An 18,969-nucleotide genomic window follows, 5' to 3' on the forward strand; every position below is an offset into this window, starting at 1 on the left:
GTTACTTAAGCTGTTTGGCCTCAGTGTCCATATATTGCATTAACACTGGGAATAACAATTTTTACCTTACAAGATTGTTAAGGGAATTAAATGAGATCATGCAAATAAAGAGCTTGCCATAGAGTTGCACTCAATAAATACTATTTTACTTTCCCCCGAATTCCCTGCCTATACTTTTGGCACCTGAAAAACTAATTAGGTAGAAATAGGCTGGAGAACAGCAGGGGAAAACAAGCTAAACTTTCTTGGACTACATTTTTACATGGATAAAAATTTTTGCCACTGCAACTCTAAGCAGCACTCAGTATCTTTGAGATATTAGTGACATTTTTCTCTGATGTTCTTTTAGCTCCTGGGGTCACTGGGCTAAGAGAGGTGGAGATAGGTTTTGCGCAATGCTGCCTTGTCCCCCTGCTCAGAGGCAGATGTGACTTAACAGGAAGAATCCTAGAGGCCTTCTGATGCTGTAGAGAAGATTCATGTTTGAAGAGAGTTAGCCTGGATGACATGAAAGTTGTTGTTGTTTTTTTCCAGAGAAAAGGAAAGAGACATAACATTCCCCCTTCCCGCCCAAGCATCAGTTTCCTCTTCTGAACAGGTTGCTGTGGAGATTAAAAACTTTGTACACAGCACACTGTACACAGGCAATATGAAGTTGTTAGAATCTTATTACCATTGACAATGGCTAATTATAGATGTGAACATCTAAATGTGTCTGAAGGGGACAGAGAAGTTTGGTGAGGATAACTTGCAATCTTTTCATCTTTTGTTTTGTTTTGTTTTAGAGAGGGTCTCACAATGTCACCCAGGCTGGAGTGCAGTGGCACGATCTTGGCTCACTGCAACCTCCACCTCCAGGGTTCAAATACTTCTCGAATCTCAACCTCCCAAGTAGCTGGGATTACAGGCATGTGACACCGCGCCCAGCTCATTTTTGTATTTTTGGTAGAGACGGGGTTTCACCATGTTGGCCAGGCTAGTCTCGAACTCCTGACATCACGTGGTCCGCCCACCCTGTCCTCCCAAAGTGCTGGGATTACAGGCGTGAGCCACCTTGCCCAGCCTTTTTTTGTTTTGTTTTTTAGAGACAGCATCTTGCTCTGTTCTTTAAGCTAAAGTGCAGTCGCTTGAACATGGCTAACTGTAGCCTCAACCTCCTGGGCTCAAGTGATCCTCCTGCCTCAGCCTCCTGAGTAGCTGGGATGCCAGGTGTGCACCACCATCCTCAGCTAGTTCTTATCATTTTTGTGGAGACCAGGTTTCATTATGTTGCCCAGGCTGGAATTTTCGTATTTTTTGTCACAAAGCCTCGCTATGTTGCCCAGGCTGGTTTCAAACTCCTGACCTCAAGCAGTCCTCCCACCTTGGTCTCCCAAAGGATCTTGTGCTGAGATTACAGGCATGTTCCTCCACGTCCGGCCCCTTCATCTTTTTATATCGTGTAATTATAATACAGAGTAGTTTGAGCTTGGTGATGCGAAAGCTTTCCTTTCGCCTTCCTGCCACTCCTTGTTTGTGTACTTTATTTTCAAAGGCCATTAACATGTTGACAGCCACTGAGCTGCTGTTTTTGTTTTGTTGTTCCCTTGACCACACTCCAACCATGACTCCCAATTAACATTCCTAATGGAATCCAAGTCTCTAGGCCTGACAGTCCAGGCCCTCCACCAGCCTGCCTCGCCCTATCCTCATTTTGTCTCCTGCAACCTGGCTCTCGTGAGTGCTCTTCCCTAGTCAGACTGGGCAGTTTATTTTTTATGCAATGAACTTGCAAATCCCTGCCTTTGGCTCTGTGTTTGAAATAGCTTCCTCTTTCTCATTACCGAGTCTACGTCCTGTGTTTAAGTGTAGCTCTGGAACCAGACGACCTGAGTGTGTCATCCCAACTCTACTGCCAGCTATTTATGAGCCCTCAGGCAAGTTATTGAACCTTCCTGTGACTTCACTTTTTTACCTCTAAAACAGAGGTCATAATAGTATATCTACATTCTAGACTTACATTGAAGCTTAGAGAGGTAATTTAGGGGCCGGGCGCGGTGGCTCATACCTGTAATCCCAGCATTTTGTGGGACTGAGGCGGGTGGATCACCTGAGGTCAGGAATTTGAGACCAGCCTGGTCAACATGGCAAAACTCCGTCTCTACTAAAAATACAAAAATTAGCCAGGTGTGGTGGCAGGTGCCTGTAATCCCAGCTACTCGGGAGCCTGGGACAGGAGAATCACTTGAACCTGGGAGGCAGAGGTTGCAGTCAGCCGAGATCGCGCCATTGCACTCCAGCCTTGTGACAGAGTGAGACTCCATCTCAAAAGAAAAGAAAAGAAAAAAAAAAAACAAGTGTTGACAAGAATGTGGAGAAATTGGAAGTTTCATAAATTGCTGGTGAGAATGTAAATTTGGGCAGTCACTTTGCAGAACAGTCTGGCAATTCCTAAATAATTTGAGCGTAGAGTTACTATATGACCCAGCACTTCCATTCCTAGGTATATATCCAAGTGAATTGAAAGCATATGTCGCCACATAAATGTGTACATTAGTGTTCATAGTGGCATTATTCATAATAGCCAAAAAGTGTAAACCACTTTAATGTTTATCAACTGGTGAATGGAGAAACACAATGTAGTACTGAATATTCACATAATGGAATGTTATTTAGCCACAAAAGGAATGTTGTACAATTGTCCCTCAGTATCCACAGGGGATTGGTTTCAGGACCCCTGAGGATACCAAAATTCATGGATGCTTAGGTTCCTTATATAAAATGATGTAGTATTTGCATATTACTTTAAATCATCTCTAGATTATCTATAATGTTGAATATGATGTAAATAGTGTTTTGTTTTGTTTTGAGATGCAGTCTCACTCTTTTGCCCAGGCTGGAGTGTAGTGGCACGATCTCAGCTGACTGCAGCCCCCGCCTCCCGGGTTCAAGTGATTTTCCTGTCTCAGCCTCCCGAGTAACTGGGATTACAGGCATGCACCACCATGCCCAACTAATTTTTGTATTTTTCGTAGAGACGGGTTTCACCATGTTGGTCAGGCTGGTCCTGAACTCCTGACCTTGTGATCCACCTGTCTCAGCCTCCCAAAGTGCTGGGATTACAGGCGTGAGTCACCATGCCCGGCCAATAGTTGTGGTTTTTTTGGAGACAGAGTCTCGCTTTGTCACCCAGGCTGGAATGCAATGGTGTGAAATTGGCTCACTGCAACCTCTGCCTCTCGGGTTCAAGCAATTATTCTGCCTTAGCCTCCCAAGTAGCGGGGATTACAGGTGCCCACCACCACGCCCTGCTAATTTTTTGTATTTTAGTAGAGACAGGGTTTCACTGTGTTGCCCAGGCTGGAGATAGTTGTTGTATTATATTGTTAAGGAAATAATGACAAGAAAAAAAGTCTATACATGCTGTTCAGTACAGACACAAAAGTTTTTTTCCCAATTTTTTCAACGTGCGGTTTGGTTGAATCTATGGATGTGGAACCTACGGATACAGAGGCCTGACTGTACTTATTCATTCTACAACATGAATGAAGAAAACATTATACTCCATGAAAGAGTTAGTCACAAAGGACTACATATGGTATGATCCCACTCACAGGCACCCCTCCTTTCACTGCGCTTGGCTTTACTGTGCCTCACGGATACTGTGACTTTTACAAATTGAATGTTTTTGGTACCCCTGTGTCGGGCTAGTCTATTGGTGCCATTTTTTTTTTCAAACAGAGTGTGCTTACTTCGTGTTTCTGTGTCACATTTTGGTAATCCTCACAGTATTCAAATGTTTTCATTATTATTAAAAGTGATGGTCAAAACCACAATTACTCTTGCACCAACCTAATATTACATATGTTCTGGTGATCTGTGATCAGAGATCTTTGGTGTTTCTATTGTAATTGTTTTGGGGCACCCATGAAAGACGGAGAACTTAATGGATAAATGTGTATGATCTTTTTCTTTTCTTTACTTTTCTTTTTTTGGAGACAGAATCTCCCTCCGTAGCGAAGTACAACGGCATGATCTCGGCTTACTGCAACCTCCACCTCCCAAGTTAAAGTGATTCTGCTGCCTCAGCCCCCCGAGTAGCTGGGATTACAGGCACATACCACCATGCCCAGCTGATTTATGTATTTTTAGTACAGGTGGGGTTTTGCCATGTTGGCCAGTTTGGTCTCGAGCTCCTGGCCTCAAGTGATCCACCCGCCTCCCAAAGTGCTGGGATTACAGGCATGATCCATCACGCCGGTCCCCACCCCCCGACTTTTTTTTTTTTTTTTTTTTGAGACAGGGTCTTGCTTTATTGCCAGGCTGGAATGCAGTGGTGAAATCTCAGCTCACTGCAGCTTCAAACTCCTGGGCTCAAACAATCCTCCCACCTCAGCACCCCATGTAGCTGGGATTACAGGTGTGTGTCACCACGCTCAGCTAATTTTTGTATTTTTACTAGAGATGAGGACTCTCCATGTTGGCCAGGCTGGTCTTGAACTCCTGAGCTCAAGCAATCCACCCACCTTGGCCTCCCAGAGTTCTGGGATTCCAGGCGTAAGCCACTGCACTCAGCCCTGCTGTCAGAGGCCTTTGAACCACAGCAACTCCATCTCGAACAGGGGCTGGTTAACCTGAGGCTGTAACCTGCTGGGCTACATTTCCAGTAAGTTAAGGTATTCTTAGTCACAGAATGAGATAGGAGGTCACTATAAAGACCTTGCTGATCAAACAGGTTGCAGTAAGGAAGCCAACCAAAACCCACCAAAACCAACATGGCAACGAGAGTGATCTCCAGTTGTCCTCACTGCTACACTCCCATCAGCGCCATGACAGTTTACAAATGCCGTGGCAACATCAGGAAGTTCCCCTATATAGTCTCAAAGGAGAGGCATAAATAATCCACACCTTGTTTAGCATGTATCATCAATAAATAACCATAAAAAAATGGGCAACCAGCAGCCCTTGGGGCTGCTCTGTCTTTGGAGTAGCCATTCTTTTATTTCTTTACTTTCTTAAACCTGCTTTCATTTTACAGAATTGCCCTGATTTCTTTCTTGCATGAGATCCAAGAACCCTCTCTTGGGATCTGAAATGATCCCTTTCCAGTAACACTACTAGAGGGTTTTGAATGCAAGATTGAAATGATCTGACTTTTTTTTTTTTTTTTTTTTAAAGAATCACTCTGGCTTTTCTGTTGAGAATTGACCAAAGGAAGCAAGGAGGGATAAGAAGGTTAGTTCTAAGACCTTTGCAACGAAAGAGTTAAGGACACGCCACCCCCAAATATGCCAGTTTGGCATACTGATTATTTCAAAGTGAGGGTACTTGAGAGACTGTCATCGCAGGAAGAGCTAGCTGACTTTCACAGTGGGCAGGATCTATGCAAACCTGCAGCCGAGGAAGCTGAGAGGCCGAAGAAAGAGGCTGACACATCCAGTTTCCTAGGAAGAAACGTTTACTAGGGACTTAGAACAGAAGCCATGTCTGTATCTCAGGAAGCAGTGAGACAAGATGGTGGATCCCTGCACCATTACTCCTCAAACCCAGGGCTCATATACCCCGGGAGAGGAGTGATTCAGGAGGGACGCAGAGAACAACTGAAGTAGGATAACATCAAGGCCGCTTGACCTAAGGGCAGGATTTACAGTCAGTACGTGCTCTTACACAAAGAACAACAGATAAACTGGAAGTCTTAGAAGACTTCCTGGAACTGGGGTTAATCAGAAACCAACATGGATTAGCATCCAGGATGGAGTTGCTTTGCCCTCCCCACTGACATGTCCATTCCTACCTTGAGGAAGCCATAAAAATTCCTTTGAGAAACATGCCTTCCTTTTTTTTTTCCTTTTCTCTTCTTTGAGGTGGAGCCTTGCTCTGTCCCCCAGGCTGGAGTGCAACGGCACAATCTCTGCTCACTGCAACCTCCACCTCCCGGGTTGCAGTGAGGCAACCCGGGTTCAAGCAATTCTTTAGCCTCAGCCTCCGGAACAGCGGGGATTACAGGCGCGTGCCACCACGCCTGGCTAATTTTTGTATTTTTAGTAGAGATGGGGTTTTACCATGTTGGCCAGGCTGGTCTCGAACTCCTGATCTCGGGTGTGATCTGATCTGCCTCTGCCTTCTAAAGTGCTGAGATTACAGGCATGAGCCACCGTGCCCATTTCCTTTAGTAGAAAGAGAAAATAACCCTTATCTCCAGAGACTGGGAATTGATGCTACAATGGACCTATACAGATAAACTTACTAAACCAACATTTATCTTTCACCAGCTTTGCACTTCACCCATACAGGAGTTTAGAAAAAATCACTTAGGCAGATAGTAGGAGTGTGGGAGTCCTCAGTAAGGCTTTTCTTTTTTCATGAAAAGCAGCCCCAAATAATTTTCTAACAAAGAGCATCCTGTGAAGCCAAGCTGCAGACATAGACAAGCAAGTTGGGAGCTTGCACCAGTGAAGGCCAGGAGGAACTTCGGGCTACACATGTTCAAGTTGGAGGCTCCATCTTCCTTTCCCTTTGTCAGCCACGTGTACTGTAAGGAGCAGACAAGATGGCGCTGACCAACTGGAAAGTTCATTTACATAATAAGATTAGAGTGGGGTAACCAGCCTTCCCCTGCACACTATGTAAACATCATACCTGATCAAACCAATCTGTGAGCCCTATGTAAATCAGGCACCGCCTCCTCAGACCTCACTATAAAATTTGGCGCATACACCACTGGCTGGGCCTTTCTGCTGGGAGACCCATTTCTCTGTAGAGAAAGCTGTTTCTCTTTCCCTTCTCTTCTGCCTGTTAAACCTCTGCTCCTAAACTCCTCATGTGTGTCCGTGTCCTAAATTTTCCTGGTGCCTGACGACAAACCCCAGGTTTATACCCCAGACAATGTAGCTGCTTCATCACCATGTATATCTCCTAATGATTTCCCCACAATTTACTGCCCCGAGTTCAAATCCCTTTGTCTTCATAAATTTATCATTTCTTTGTCTAAAAGGTATAAAAGCTTTTTGTTCTGGCCATTTTCTTCAGGTTGTCACCCCTTTCATCTTGTGAGATTCTTCATGTACAAGTAAAAATTAATAACACTTGTATGCTTTTCTGTTAATCTGGTTTATGTCCATTTAGTTCTTAGACTCAGAAGCTCCCAAGGGAGTACAGGAGAATTTATCCTGCCATCAACAATAACCCAGGCTAGAGTTGATGGTGATTTGTATTAGAGGAAAGCAATGCAGGTGGTGAAAAGTGGTCAGATTCTGCATAGACAGTATTTTGGATTTGCTGGTGGGTTAGTTGTGTAGTATGCACGTGCGTGCGAGAGAGAAAAAGATTGAGAGAGAATGTCTTATAGATTATACCAAATATGTTTTAAGCTTTAAGCCTGAACTATTTATTATCAGTGATAAATATTTCCATCATATCTTACAACTAAAAAAATGTGCCAGGCTAGGCGTGGTGGCTCACACCTGTAATCCCAGCACTTTGGGAGGCTGAGGCCGGCAGATTGCTTGAGATCAGGAGTTCGAAACCAGCCTGGGCAACACGGTGACATCCGGTCTCTACTAAAATACAAAAAAATCAGCCGGGTGTGGCGGCGTGCGCCTGTAGTCCCAGCTGCTCAGGAGGCTGAGGCAGGAGAATCGCTTGAACCCAGGAGGCAGAGGTTGCAGTGAGCCGAGCCGAGATCGTGCCACTGCGCTCCAGCCTGGACTACAGAACGAGACTCCTTATCAAAAAAAAAAAAAAAAAAAAGGTACCAGTGTGTAGTAACATTGTGGGTGAGAATCTTTGCTCTTTATACATGACTCTGTTTAAGTTTCAGTTTTGTTTTTGCTCTTACCATTTTAGCTGAAACACACTTGGCTAAATTGTTAAGCTAAATTATCAGTAGATGGCACCACAGCCTTAGTTAGCTGAAGCTTTCTGGGTTTTGCAGGGAGAAAGGATTCCCTTTTGTAGTCAACTGGTCTTATATAGTGTCAGTTGTCAGATGTTTAGGTGTGACTCAGTGACCTGTGCTTAAAAGTTTGCCTGGTTACTAACTGAGGGAGCAACAAGTGCAAACTGCAGATAAGGAACTGAAAAAAGGAAACACACAAATTTACACAGATACGGTGCCATAGATTTGTTGCAAGGGCAGTTTGGTAGAGAGAAGCTGGAAGGAAGCTGAAGCTCCAAAAAACCCAAAACTACAAACTTCCTTCAAAAGTCTGGGGAGAGGCCGGGTGTGGTGGCTCAGGTCTGTAATCCCAGCACTTTGGGAGGCCGAAGTGGGTGGATCACTTGAGGCCAGGAGTTTGAGACCAGCCTGGCCAACATGGTGAAACCCCGTCTCTACTAAAAATACAAAAAATTAGCTGGGTGTGGTGGCGGGCGCCTGTAATCCTAGCTATTTGGGAGGCTGAGGTGGGAGAATCACTTGAACCTGGGAGGCAGAAGTTGCAGTGAGCTGAGATAGTGCTACTACACTCCAGCCTGGGCGACAGAGTAAAATTCTGTCTCAAAAAAAAAAAAAAAAAAAAGAAGACAGATAATAGCGAGTGTTGGCTAGGATATGGAGCAATTGGAAATCTCATGTAATGATGGTGGAAATGTAAAATAACGCAACTATTTTATTTTATTTTATGTTGTTTCTGAGACAGAGTCTCGCTTGGTCATCCAGGCTGGAGTGCAGTTGCACGATCTTGGCTCACTGCAACCTCTGCCTCCTGGGTTCAAGTGATTCTCCTGTCTCAGCCTCCTGAGTAACTGGGATTACAGGCACACACCACAATGTCTGACTAATTTTTGTATTTTTAGTAGAGACGGGGTTTCACCATGTTGGCCAGGCTGTTCTCGAACTCCTGACCTCCAGTGGTCCTCCCACCTTGGCCTTCCAATGTGCTGGGATTACAGGCATGAGCCACGGTGCCCAGCAGGCACAACCATTTTAGAAAAAGTTTGCAGTTAATCATACACCTACCATATGATCTAGCCATTGCACTCCTAGGTATTTATGCAAAGGAAAGAAAGCATAAGGCTATACAAAGACTTGTACACAAATGTTCAAAACAACTTTATTTGTAATAGTAAAAGAAAGAAAACTCAAATGTCCATCAACAGGTAAATGGATAAACACGGGAGCTTATCTATACATACAATGAAACACTACTTAGTAATATAAAGGAGTGAATTATTGATGCAGGAAACATGGATGAATAAAAATAATTACTAGTGAAAGAAATAAGACAAAAACAGAATAAACTCTATACAATTGCATGCATATGAAAATCTAGAAAAAACAAAGCAATCTATAGTGACAGAAAGCCAAGAATGGTTGTAAAGGACTGAAGAAGGGAGAAGGACTGGATGGGTGCCGTGGCTCACACCTGTAAAGCCAGCACTTTGGGAGGCCGAAGCAGGCAGATCACTTGAGGTCAGGAGTTCGAGACCAGCCTGGCTAACGTGGTGAAATGCTGTCTCTACTAAAAATACAAAAATTAGCCAGGTGTGGTGGTGCGCACCTGTAATCCCAGCTAGTCGGGAGGCTGAGGCATGAGAATTGCTTGAACCCGGGAGGAGAAGGTTACAGTGAGCCAGGATCACGCCACTGCACTCCAGCCTGGGCAACAGAGTGAGACTCTGTCTCATGAAAAAAACAAACAAAGAAAAAACAGAACAAAAAGGTTTAAAAAAAAGTGGGGGAAGAATTGGAGGGAACAATTACACAGGAGCACTGAATATGTTCACTATCTTGATTTTGGTGATGGTTTCATGAGTATATACTGTAAAGGAACATAAAAAGTCTCAAAACCCCCAAACTTATTATGCCAAAGGGAAAGTTAAGCCTGCTTACTTCGCAGCCTTGTGTCAAAGTGCTATACATTAGCCAGATCCCTACAAAAGGAAAAGGTCTCGGGTATTTCCAGATGACTGCCCTCACAAATTGCTCATACAAAAATTCTTTCCTGGCTCCTAAACTTTTCAAGGTGTATAATAAATCCTCCCATAAATAAGGACATGTCAACTGTCACTTTAAGTCTGCAACTTAAGTCTAACTCTTTGTCCAGGAACCTAAAGTCTGGTCAATTTCACACAGATCGTGTCAATTATAAGCCTTATCTTCCCAAGTGCAAAAACAAAGATGAGATCCATTATTCTTCTACCTATCCTGAGAAGTCTGAATAATGAATTCCTCCTTTACTCCCTATTTTTAATGGTTGCCCTTATCTCATGTATAGCATAGATTTACTGGGCACTAATTAAAATCTCACAAGAATGTCGTCATTTGCCTCACTGCCTATCTCCCTTTTCCTGCGTGTCTTTTCTCTTAAAGAAATGTGTAAATACCGAATCTCCTGAAACCTTTCCCAAGGAGCATAGGCCACAGACTCATGTTTCTGTGACTCGGGGTTTTCCTGGGCACACTTTTAAGCTCTGTCTCAATAAACCTGGATTGAGATTCTTGCCTCAGTCTCTCATTTGGGTTGACAATACATATGTTAGGACATTGGATTGTACTCTGTAAACATGCAAAGTTGCCAATGTGAAACTATGTCAAATATACCTCAATAAAGCTGTTAAATTTGTAAAATGAGATACTGATATGTAATGTTGGTTATTTTACTCACGTATTTGCCTTTTCTTTCATTTAACAGAGTTTATTGAGTGTCTAACTGTGCTAGAGGCTAAAAGAAGAATGAGATGGTCTGCTTTCAAGTCTAGACAGTGACAGTTCTGCTTGATATTCTTGTTGAACATGCCCATAGGAAGCTAAGAAAATAGGAAGATTAGTGTGTAGGCTGACGTGTTGGGGAAGGCTTTTCAGAGGACCTTAACCTTGAGCTGAGTTCTGAAGGACGAGTAGGTGGTTTGGACAGTGAGGAGCAGTTGGGGGTAGGAGGCAGTGGCAGCTTTCTGTCTTCAACAAGGCCTAGGGATGAGAGAACAAGGTGCTGTGGGAGGAAAACAAATTGCAGCAGAGAGGGGAGAAGAGCGTATTGAAAAGAGGCAGGATAGGTTAAATTAGGACTGATTAGCATGGGCCTGGAAAGTTGTAGTCAGGATTCCAGCTGTACCAATGAAGGTCTGGGGAGCTAGAGCAGGTTTTAGGCAAGGGAGAACACAGATAGCCTGCTGATGAACAGCACAGGCCAGTCGAGTGGAGCAAGAGAAACCATCTTGCCCTGAGGTTGGCTAGCATTATGGTTAAACGTGCTTATTTAATTAGTCTCCAAGTCTTGCTAATAGCTCATCCTTAATCATTTTCAGATGTTCCAATTCTTTCCATCCCTGTTGCAGTTACCTTAGTTCTGCCTCTGTTATTGTTTGCTTGGATTACCATAATGTCCTCCAATGGCGGTTTCCTTGTCTTCAGTCTTGCCCCCACTCTAAACTCTTTGCTACCTGCAGCATAAAACATTTTTCTAAACTTCAAGTCTGATCCTCTCAGCTTTAACTGAAAACCCAATCTGCTGCTCATCAATTTCTGTGTTTCTAATAATGATCATCACTGTAATAGCACACTTAGCAAGCATTTACTACATGCCAGGAACTGGGCTAAACACGGTGTGCTTTTATCTTATTAAATCTTCCTCAAACATTATTATTATCATCACTGTTTTACAGATGAAGAAACTGATTATCAAGAAGGTTTAGTAATGTGTCCAAGATCATACAGCTAATAAGTGTAATTGAATAACTTGTTGAAAAACCAAAAACCCCGTAAAGACAAAGTTGGGTAGGGAATAGAGTTTTTTACTTGCACCTGCAAGAGGGACTAATTGTTAGAGAACTGGCTTTGTAAACAAAAATGTAGGGCAGGTAGTTAAAGTAAAAAAATCATGAGGATAGACAACAGCTCAAATTGTTATCAGTTCACAAGTTTGCTTGGATGTATGTGGGTCAATTTTGTTAAAATCTAGACGGTCCTTTCTATTACGAAATTACAGTGCATCAACACCAAACAACAGAAAAGAAAATCCGTGTGTCCCTGTTTTTCATGCTTTATCTGGGACTACGGGAAGGGTAGGCCTTTTCTAGACTATGGAATCTAAGCTTCAGAAAAAAAAAATCATTTAAGCTGCAATATAAAGAATAGTTTTGGCCAGTCATGGTGGTTCACACCTGTAATCCCAGGACTTTGGGAGGCAGAGGTGGGCGGATCACTAGGTCAGAAGTTCGACACCAGCCTGACCAACATGGCAAAACCCCATCTCTATTAAAAATACAAAAATTAGCTGGGCGTGGTGGTGCACGCCTATAATCCTAGCTAGTGGGGAAGCTGAGGCAGGAGAATGGCTTGAACCCAGGAGGCGGAGGTTGCAGTGAGCCAAGATCACGCCACTGCACTCCAGCCTGGGCGACAGAGCAAGACTCCATCTCAAAAAAAAAAAAAAAAAAGTCTCAAGGAAGGCAGAATTAGAGAAAGACAAATTATAGGAACCCAGGCAAGCCATTATAATGCCAAACTAAGGCAATGGCAGGAGGGACAGAAAGAACTGGACCAGTTTTCAAACCATTATGGAACAGGAAAGGCATGTTGCAGCCCCTTCAGCCAAGTTGCAAGTTTTGAATGAGTTATCCAAACATTATTAAATGCATCTTCAGTGATGGCTACCAAACTTTTTACCAGGAACTCTTTTTTGTAGAAATGTTAGGTCAGCCTGTTCATTCTGGTTTCTTGGGCAGTGACTGGGATGTTCAAACTACTAATTGGGATAGAGCACAGAAGCTGGTTAAAAACAATATTTCTTATACAAATTGATCTTGAACATGGATCAAGGTTCACTGTTCACAGGAGAATCGGAGAGTGTGTGGTAATGAAAAGTTATTATAGTTGAGAAAACGAGTTTACATTAGCAACTAATTAAGAAAAAAGCAGCTCATAAATGGATGAATGCAGGTCATAAACACATTATATCAGTTATTACATAGGAAATCTATGGCAGAATACTGTGAAATGCAAGGTGTGTAGCTTATCAACAAGAATATAGCAAGTACGCCATTCAACTAAGAAGGAAATGATAAGGCTGCATCTGGGGCTGTTGACTGGAAGCACAAAGTTTCCTTTCCTTGTAGTAGTTCCTAAAGATTCCAGTTTACATGGAAAGACAGAAAGCTGTTACACCCATGGCAGGAGCAGAGAACCCCAGCGACAAATTCTAATTTTGAACAGGCAGGTGCCAGTGTATTTCTCAAACTGCAAACTAAGATGCAGAAACACAATTTTCCTGTTTCTTAGTTTTGGACCATTTCCCCCCCCTTCCCCAGCACGCCAGAGCAGGTTTTAATTGTTGTCAGGTGAGATGGTGAGTTAACTTTGAGTGTTCAGTTGAGGATCCAGTGGGATGTGGGTCCAGTTGAAAGGTGGATCTATGTAGATCCAGACTCGACTGATATAGGCTGCAAATAAATTGATAGTGAATTTATGAATTATTAGAAAAGAAAGGACATTCATTATGATTTAATCGCAGTTGAATGGAGGCAGCACAAAGGGCTTATACTGTGTCTTTTTTTTTTTTTTAAATATACTGGGTCTATTTTGCTCACCACTCTATGTCCCGTGCCTGGAAGTGCGACTAGTACATAGTAGGTGTTGCATACATAGTTTCAGAATGAAATTTTAGAAACCAAAATTCTACAAACATTGCACACAGATTTATCGTTCTCTTATTTTCCGGGCGAGGTCAGGGCGCCCTTTGGTTTCGCGCTTCTGGCCCTTTAAGAAAGTGGAGGAGAAAGAAAGCGCTGCTGGGAAAAAGGGCGGGGCCGCGAAAGTCCGCCGTCCGTCCCGCCCACGTCCCGGCCGCAGCCAGCAGCTCGCGCTTGGCTCGGTTTTGGTAGCGGGACCCAGAAAATGTAAAGCATGCGCAGGAAGAGTCGCCAGGGTGAGTGACAGGCGAGTCCTGTGCTTTACTTCCGAGGGCGGTGTCAGCAAAGCTAGGTAAGGAGACCGGGAGGACAGTGCCTGCCCCTTTAAGATCGACTCCACCCCCGCCTCTGGAGGAAAATGACGCAGTCGTCTACAGTTTCTGGAACGTAACCCTTTTGATTCCGTCAGCTCTCCTTCTCATTAAGAGAAATACCAAGTGGCCCCCACAGTCACATACGTCATAACCCATGCCTCATCGGTGCTGGGACGGCAGAGGGAAGCGCCGGTCTAAAGGACATGGGGTCCAAATCCCAAATAATCTCTATTTGCTCTGCGTTACCTTTAAACTTTAGGCTGCATTGTGTGATTCAAGTGACAGCCTAGTACTGCTTAACAAAATTAGTCTAATGGGAGACCAGGCCCTGAGAGACCCTTGCGATCCCAGGACACTGATGTGGGGTAACTAACACCCACTGGAAGTCTACGCTGAGTTCACAGGCTATGTATGACCTGACATGCATTTTGGGCTGCCCTGTGTTTTGATATTTGAATGAGTTGCTGATGTTTAAAAGCGGAAGCTGGCCGGGCGTGGTGACTCGCGCCTGTAGTCCCAGCACTTTGGGAGGCCGAGGCAGGCGAGCGCTTGAGGTCAGGAGTTCCAGACCAGTCTGGCCAACATGGCGAAACCTCGTCTCTACACACACACACACAAATACAAAAATTAGCCGGGCGTGGTGGCACGCGCCCGTAATCCCAGGACTCGGGAGGCTGAGATAGGAGAATCGCTTGGACCTGGGAGTCGGAGGTTGCAGTGAGTCGAGATCGCACCACTGCACTCCAGCTTGGGCGACAGAGACTCTGTCTCAAAAAAAAAAAAAAAAAAAAAAAAAAAAGTGGAAACTAGTGTGTTAATATCTAGATTTTTTTCGATGATTTTGAGAAATCGGAGGGATCTGGCAGCATGTTCCTGCCTGGCCCTTTTGAACTGTTTGAAAACAGTCTTTAACTTGCCACAGCCCCTCTGTTATTTTACAGCCAGCCTGCATCACTCATTTATGATGTCCAGCCCCTTGTAGGGATTTGGATTTTTGATCCCTAATCTAAATACTTTAGTGGATTTAAGACCATTTAAAACATTTATGCAGAAGAGATCCGAGGTCTCCAAACAACTGGGTGCATAAGTTATGTTTAAGTTGTTGTTCCTCATTCTCATTTATTCTTATCAGCGTGTGTGTGTGTGTATGTGTGTGTGTGTATATATATATATATATAAAGCGTCTTAGTGATCAGTTGCACAGTTGTTTTTCTGTTGGAGCAAATCTTTTCAGTTTAGGCTTGGTAAAATCGAACCATCAGATGCTTTTACAGAAAGAGATCTAGGAGTTGATGTTCTTTTATTACAATTAAATCCATACAGTATTTTTAAAGGAAAAAAAACCTGAGTCTTGATTGCATTGTCTTCTGATATGACAATCTTTAGTGAAATAGAGTAGTCAATATAATTTGTATTAATATATCTCTGCCCACAGACAATTATAAATTCATTAACCCCCCAGCTCTTGGCTAGACTTCACGAAGGCAAAAACTGTGTTTGCCCTGTTAACTACTTTATCCCACCACTAGAATAATAAGCTTCCTGAAGACAGAAGACTTCTGTTATTTTGTTCACAGTTACCAAGCGTGCCTACTTTTGTTAAATTTCTGAAAGAAGTTGTACAGTTGGCCCACAATATAACAATATAGCAATGTAAAATTACAGCAATAAAAATAATGCAAAAATACAGTGTAACAACTATTTACATAGCATTTACGTTGTATTAAGTATTATGAGTCATCCAGAGATGATTTAAAGTATACCACAGCATATGCCTAGTATACCACAGCATATGCTTAGTTTATATGCAAATATGCCATTTTATATAAGGGACTTGAGTATCGTCTGTGGTACCCTGGAAGCAGGGGATACTGGAACCAATCCCTTGAGGATACTGAGGGATGACTGTATGCCTGATTTCCTGTAAGAGGCATTTTCTTGAGGATTCTTTCAAAATCAAATGCTTGTATATTTGTTGTGTTAAATTACTAAAAGGATTCTCTTGTGAAAAAGTATCATTTAAAAAGATTGGATTTTCCCAATTGTTGCACCAAAGCTTTCATCTGAAATGAACTTGCACATGTGAGTCATCAGATACAGAGCTTACACTGTAATATTTTCTTTCTTTTTTTTTTTTCTTTGAGACGGAGTTTTGCTCTTGTTGCCCAGGCTGAAGTATAATGGTGCGATCTCAGCTCAGTGCAACCTCTGCCTCACGGGTTCAAGCAATTCTCAAGTAGTGGAATTACAGGCACCCGCCATCATGCCTGGCTAATTTTTTTGTATTTTTAGTAGAGACAGGGTTTCACCATGATGACCAGGCTGGTCTTGAACTCCTGACCTCAGGTGATCCTCCCACTTCGGCCTCCCAAAGTGCTGGGATTACAGGTGTGAGCCACTGCCCCCGGCCAGTATTTTCTTATTATGTAATGGGATCTGGAAATGTTGTTCTTCCTTGGAATTCTCAGTATTACTTTTTTTTTTCCCCCAGAGACTCAGAGGTTCCAGTTGAGATCAAGTTGGGAGACACACCCTTGTTCATTCTCCTTGAGAAGCAGCCATTATCAACAGAACATTGATAGAACCTGTGTTTGGGGAAAGGCCTGATGGCTTTGAGTCTAGGTTGGAAAGCACCCAGGAATGGCTGTGGTCTCCTCTTGCAGGCTATGCGAAGCAGTGGTCTTCTCTTGTTTCCCTGTGGCCGGTGTCCCTGGAGGGGAGCTGGAAGCTTTTTGGATCCTGAGATAAAGGCTTTCCTGGAGGAGAACACTGAAGTCACCAGCAGTGGTAGCCTCACCCCTGAAATCCAGTTGCGGCTTTTGACCCCCAGATGCAAATTCTGGTGGGAGAGAGCTGACCTGTGGCCCCACAGTGATCCTTACTGGGCAATCTACTGGCCAGGAGGCCAAGCCCTGTCTAGGTATTACCCTATTGAAACCTTTAAGGCAGTACAGATCTTTGCTCTTTCAGTCCCCTCCAACTCCAGCCTCTACGAAAAACCACAGCAGGTCTGGGCGTGGTGGCTCATGCCTGTAGTTTCAGTACTTTGGGAGGCTGAGACTGTATAGTAAGCTGTGATCCTGCCACTGCACTCCCGCCTGGCCTGTCTTTAAAAACAAAACAAAACAGAAACCAGCAAAACTCAAAAGTCTTCTTGTTTTCTTTTTTCTTCTTTCTTTCTTTTTTTTTTTTTTTTTTTTTGGTAGAGATAGGATCTTGCTATGTTGTCCAGGCTAGTCTTAAACTCCTGGCCTCCTCAACCTCCCCAAGTCCTGGTATTACAGACGTGGGCCTCTGAGCCTGACCTTAGGTTAGCCATATTTTTTGGTTGCCTTGTTGCATAATTTTCCCTTGTAACCCAAGCTTATCAAGCCATTTTCCCAAGTACCTGTCTCCCCAAGAGAAATCCTAGAGTCAGCTGTCAGGACCCTGGATAGCTATAAGTGATCCAGAAATCTCATCTGTTAGGAGGTTCATGGTTCATAGCGCATGACCATTGCAGAGTTTTTAGATGGAAGCTAAATACCCAGTCCTTCAGCTCTCCTTTAATTCAGTGAATGTTGCTCTATAAATCTCACATTCTTTCCAGAGTTGCTTCTTTTCCCATAAAACAGGAGCTGTGAGTGAGTGGGGTGCTCAAAGATTCCCTCTTTTATTGGGTGCAGTGCCTGTAATCCCAGTGCTTTAGGAAGCCAGTGCAGGAGGACAGCTTGAAGTCAAGAGTTCGAGACCAGCTAGGCAACATAGTGATACCCCTGTCTCTACAAAAAAAAAAAAGTTTTTTTTAATTAGCCAGGTGTGGTGTCTTGTGCCTGTAATCTTAGCAACTCAGGAGGCTGAGGTGGGAGGATCACATGAACCCAGGATTTCTAGGTTACAGTGAGCTGTGATTGCACCATTGCACTCCAGCCTGGGTAATAGAATGAGACCCTGTATCTGTTTTTAAAAGAGAGAATAAAAGTCTCAGTGGCTCATGCCTGTAATCCCAGCACTTTGGGAGGCCGAGGCCGGCGGATCACTTGAGGTCAGGAGTTCAAGACCAGCCTGGCCAATGTGGCGATAGAGTGAGGAAAAAATCCCTCTTCTCTAGAGGCTTGTTGAAAATTTAGGACTTGAGTCTGCGTTTTAATCCCCCCTCCCCATCTTCTAACTCTCCATATTGCAGAGGTCTTAGGGCATTTTCTCACATAGCCACACTATACTTCTTATTGAAACACAGCTGATGAAATAAAGGCAAGAGCTTTTTGCATTTTGATGTAGTCTTTGTTGTAGGATTGGTAAATGATTTCGTCTGTTTATGCCCTGTGGTTCTAAAGCTGTGAAACAAAAAAGGTGATAAGGACTTCTGTTTCACAGGAATGGTATAGCCTACGTTATTAGTGTTATATGTAGTTTTAAGTAAAGTGTGTAAATGCAAACATAGAGCTTTTGGTTGGAAATTCCAAGGACTGGAAAGCTTTCCAGCTGGTACAAAATAATGCCAACTTTCTGATTGTTGTGTTGCTAGATTTTCAAGCTTTATGTAGTTACATCATAGTTTTAGAATGCTGACATCTTAAGTGATATCTATTAAAGTGACTATCAACTTGAAATCAACTTCTTTAAGAGACTGAGTTAGATGTCATAAATTGGTGACCCATAGGTGTGTTTTGTTTGACCTGTACTTAAAAACTTCAAAAAAATTATTTGCTGATATTTAAAACTGGCGAGATTTCATGTAAAAATTGACTTTGCTTTGAAAAACAGGGATACCTGGTAAACAGGGATTCTGTGTGGCAACAGTGAGCTGAAGATGGGTAGCAGCTATTTATTTACTTATTTAGAGATGGAGTTTTGTTCTCGTCATCCAGGCTGGAGTGCAATGGCGTGATCTCAGCTCACTGCAACCTCCACTTGAACCACTCCGGGTTCAAGCAATTCTTCTGCCTCAATCTCCCAAGTAGCTGGGATTACAGGTGCCCTCCACCACACCTGGCTACTTTTAGTATTTTTAGTAGAGACGGGGTTTCACCATGTTGGCCAGGCTGATCTCAAATTCCTGACCTCA

At 43.3% G+C, this 18,969-nt stretch overlaps 1 protein-coding gene across 11 annotated transcripts in view; it reads left to right on the forward strand.

The window, feature by feature from the left end:
* The first annotated feature begins 1,620 nt into the window (after positions 1 to 1,620).
* ETFBKMT (electron transfer flavoprotein subunit beta lysine methyltransferase) overlaps positions 1,621 to 18,969 on the forward strand; it is an 88,164-nt gene continuing 70,815 nt past the window's right edge. For 6 of the 11 annotated variants that reach the window (XM_077952426.1, XM_077952428.1, XM_077952429.1 and 3 more), the window contains exons 1-2: positions 13,741 to 13,844; positions 16,414 to 16,842. In XM_077952426.1, coding sequence (XP_077808552.1) covers positions 16,529 to 16,842 — 314 coding nt within the window. In that variant the 5' untranslated portion in view covers positions 13,741 to 13,844; positions 16,414 to 16,528. 11 annotated transcript variants of the gene reach the window in all.

Source organism: Macaca mulatta, chromosome 11, assembly GCF_049350105.2.
Source record: "Macaca mulatta isolate MMU2019108-1 chromosome 11, T2T-MMU8v2.0, whole genome shotgun sequence".
Lineage (NCBI taxonomy): Eukaryota > Metazoa > Chordata > Mammalia > Primates > Cercopithecidae > Macaca > Macaca mulatta.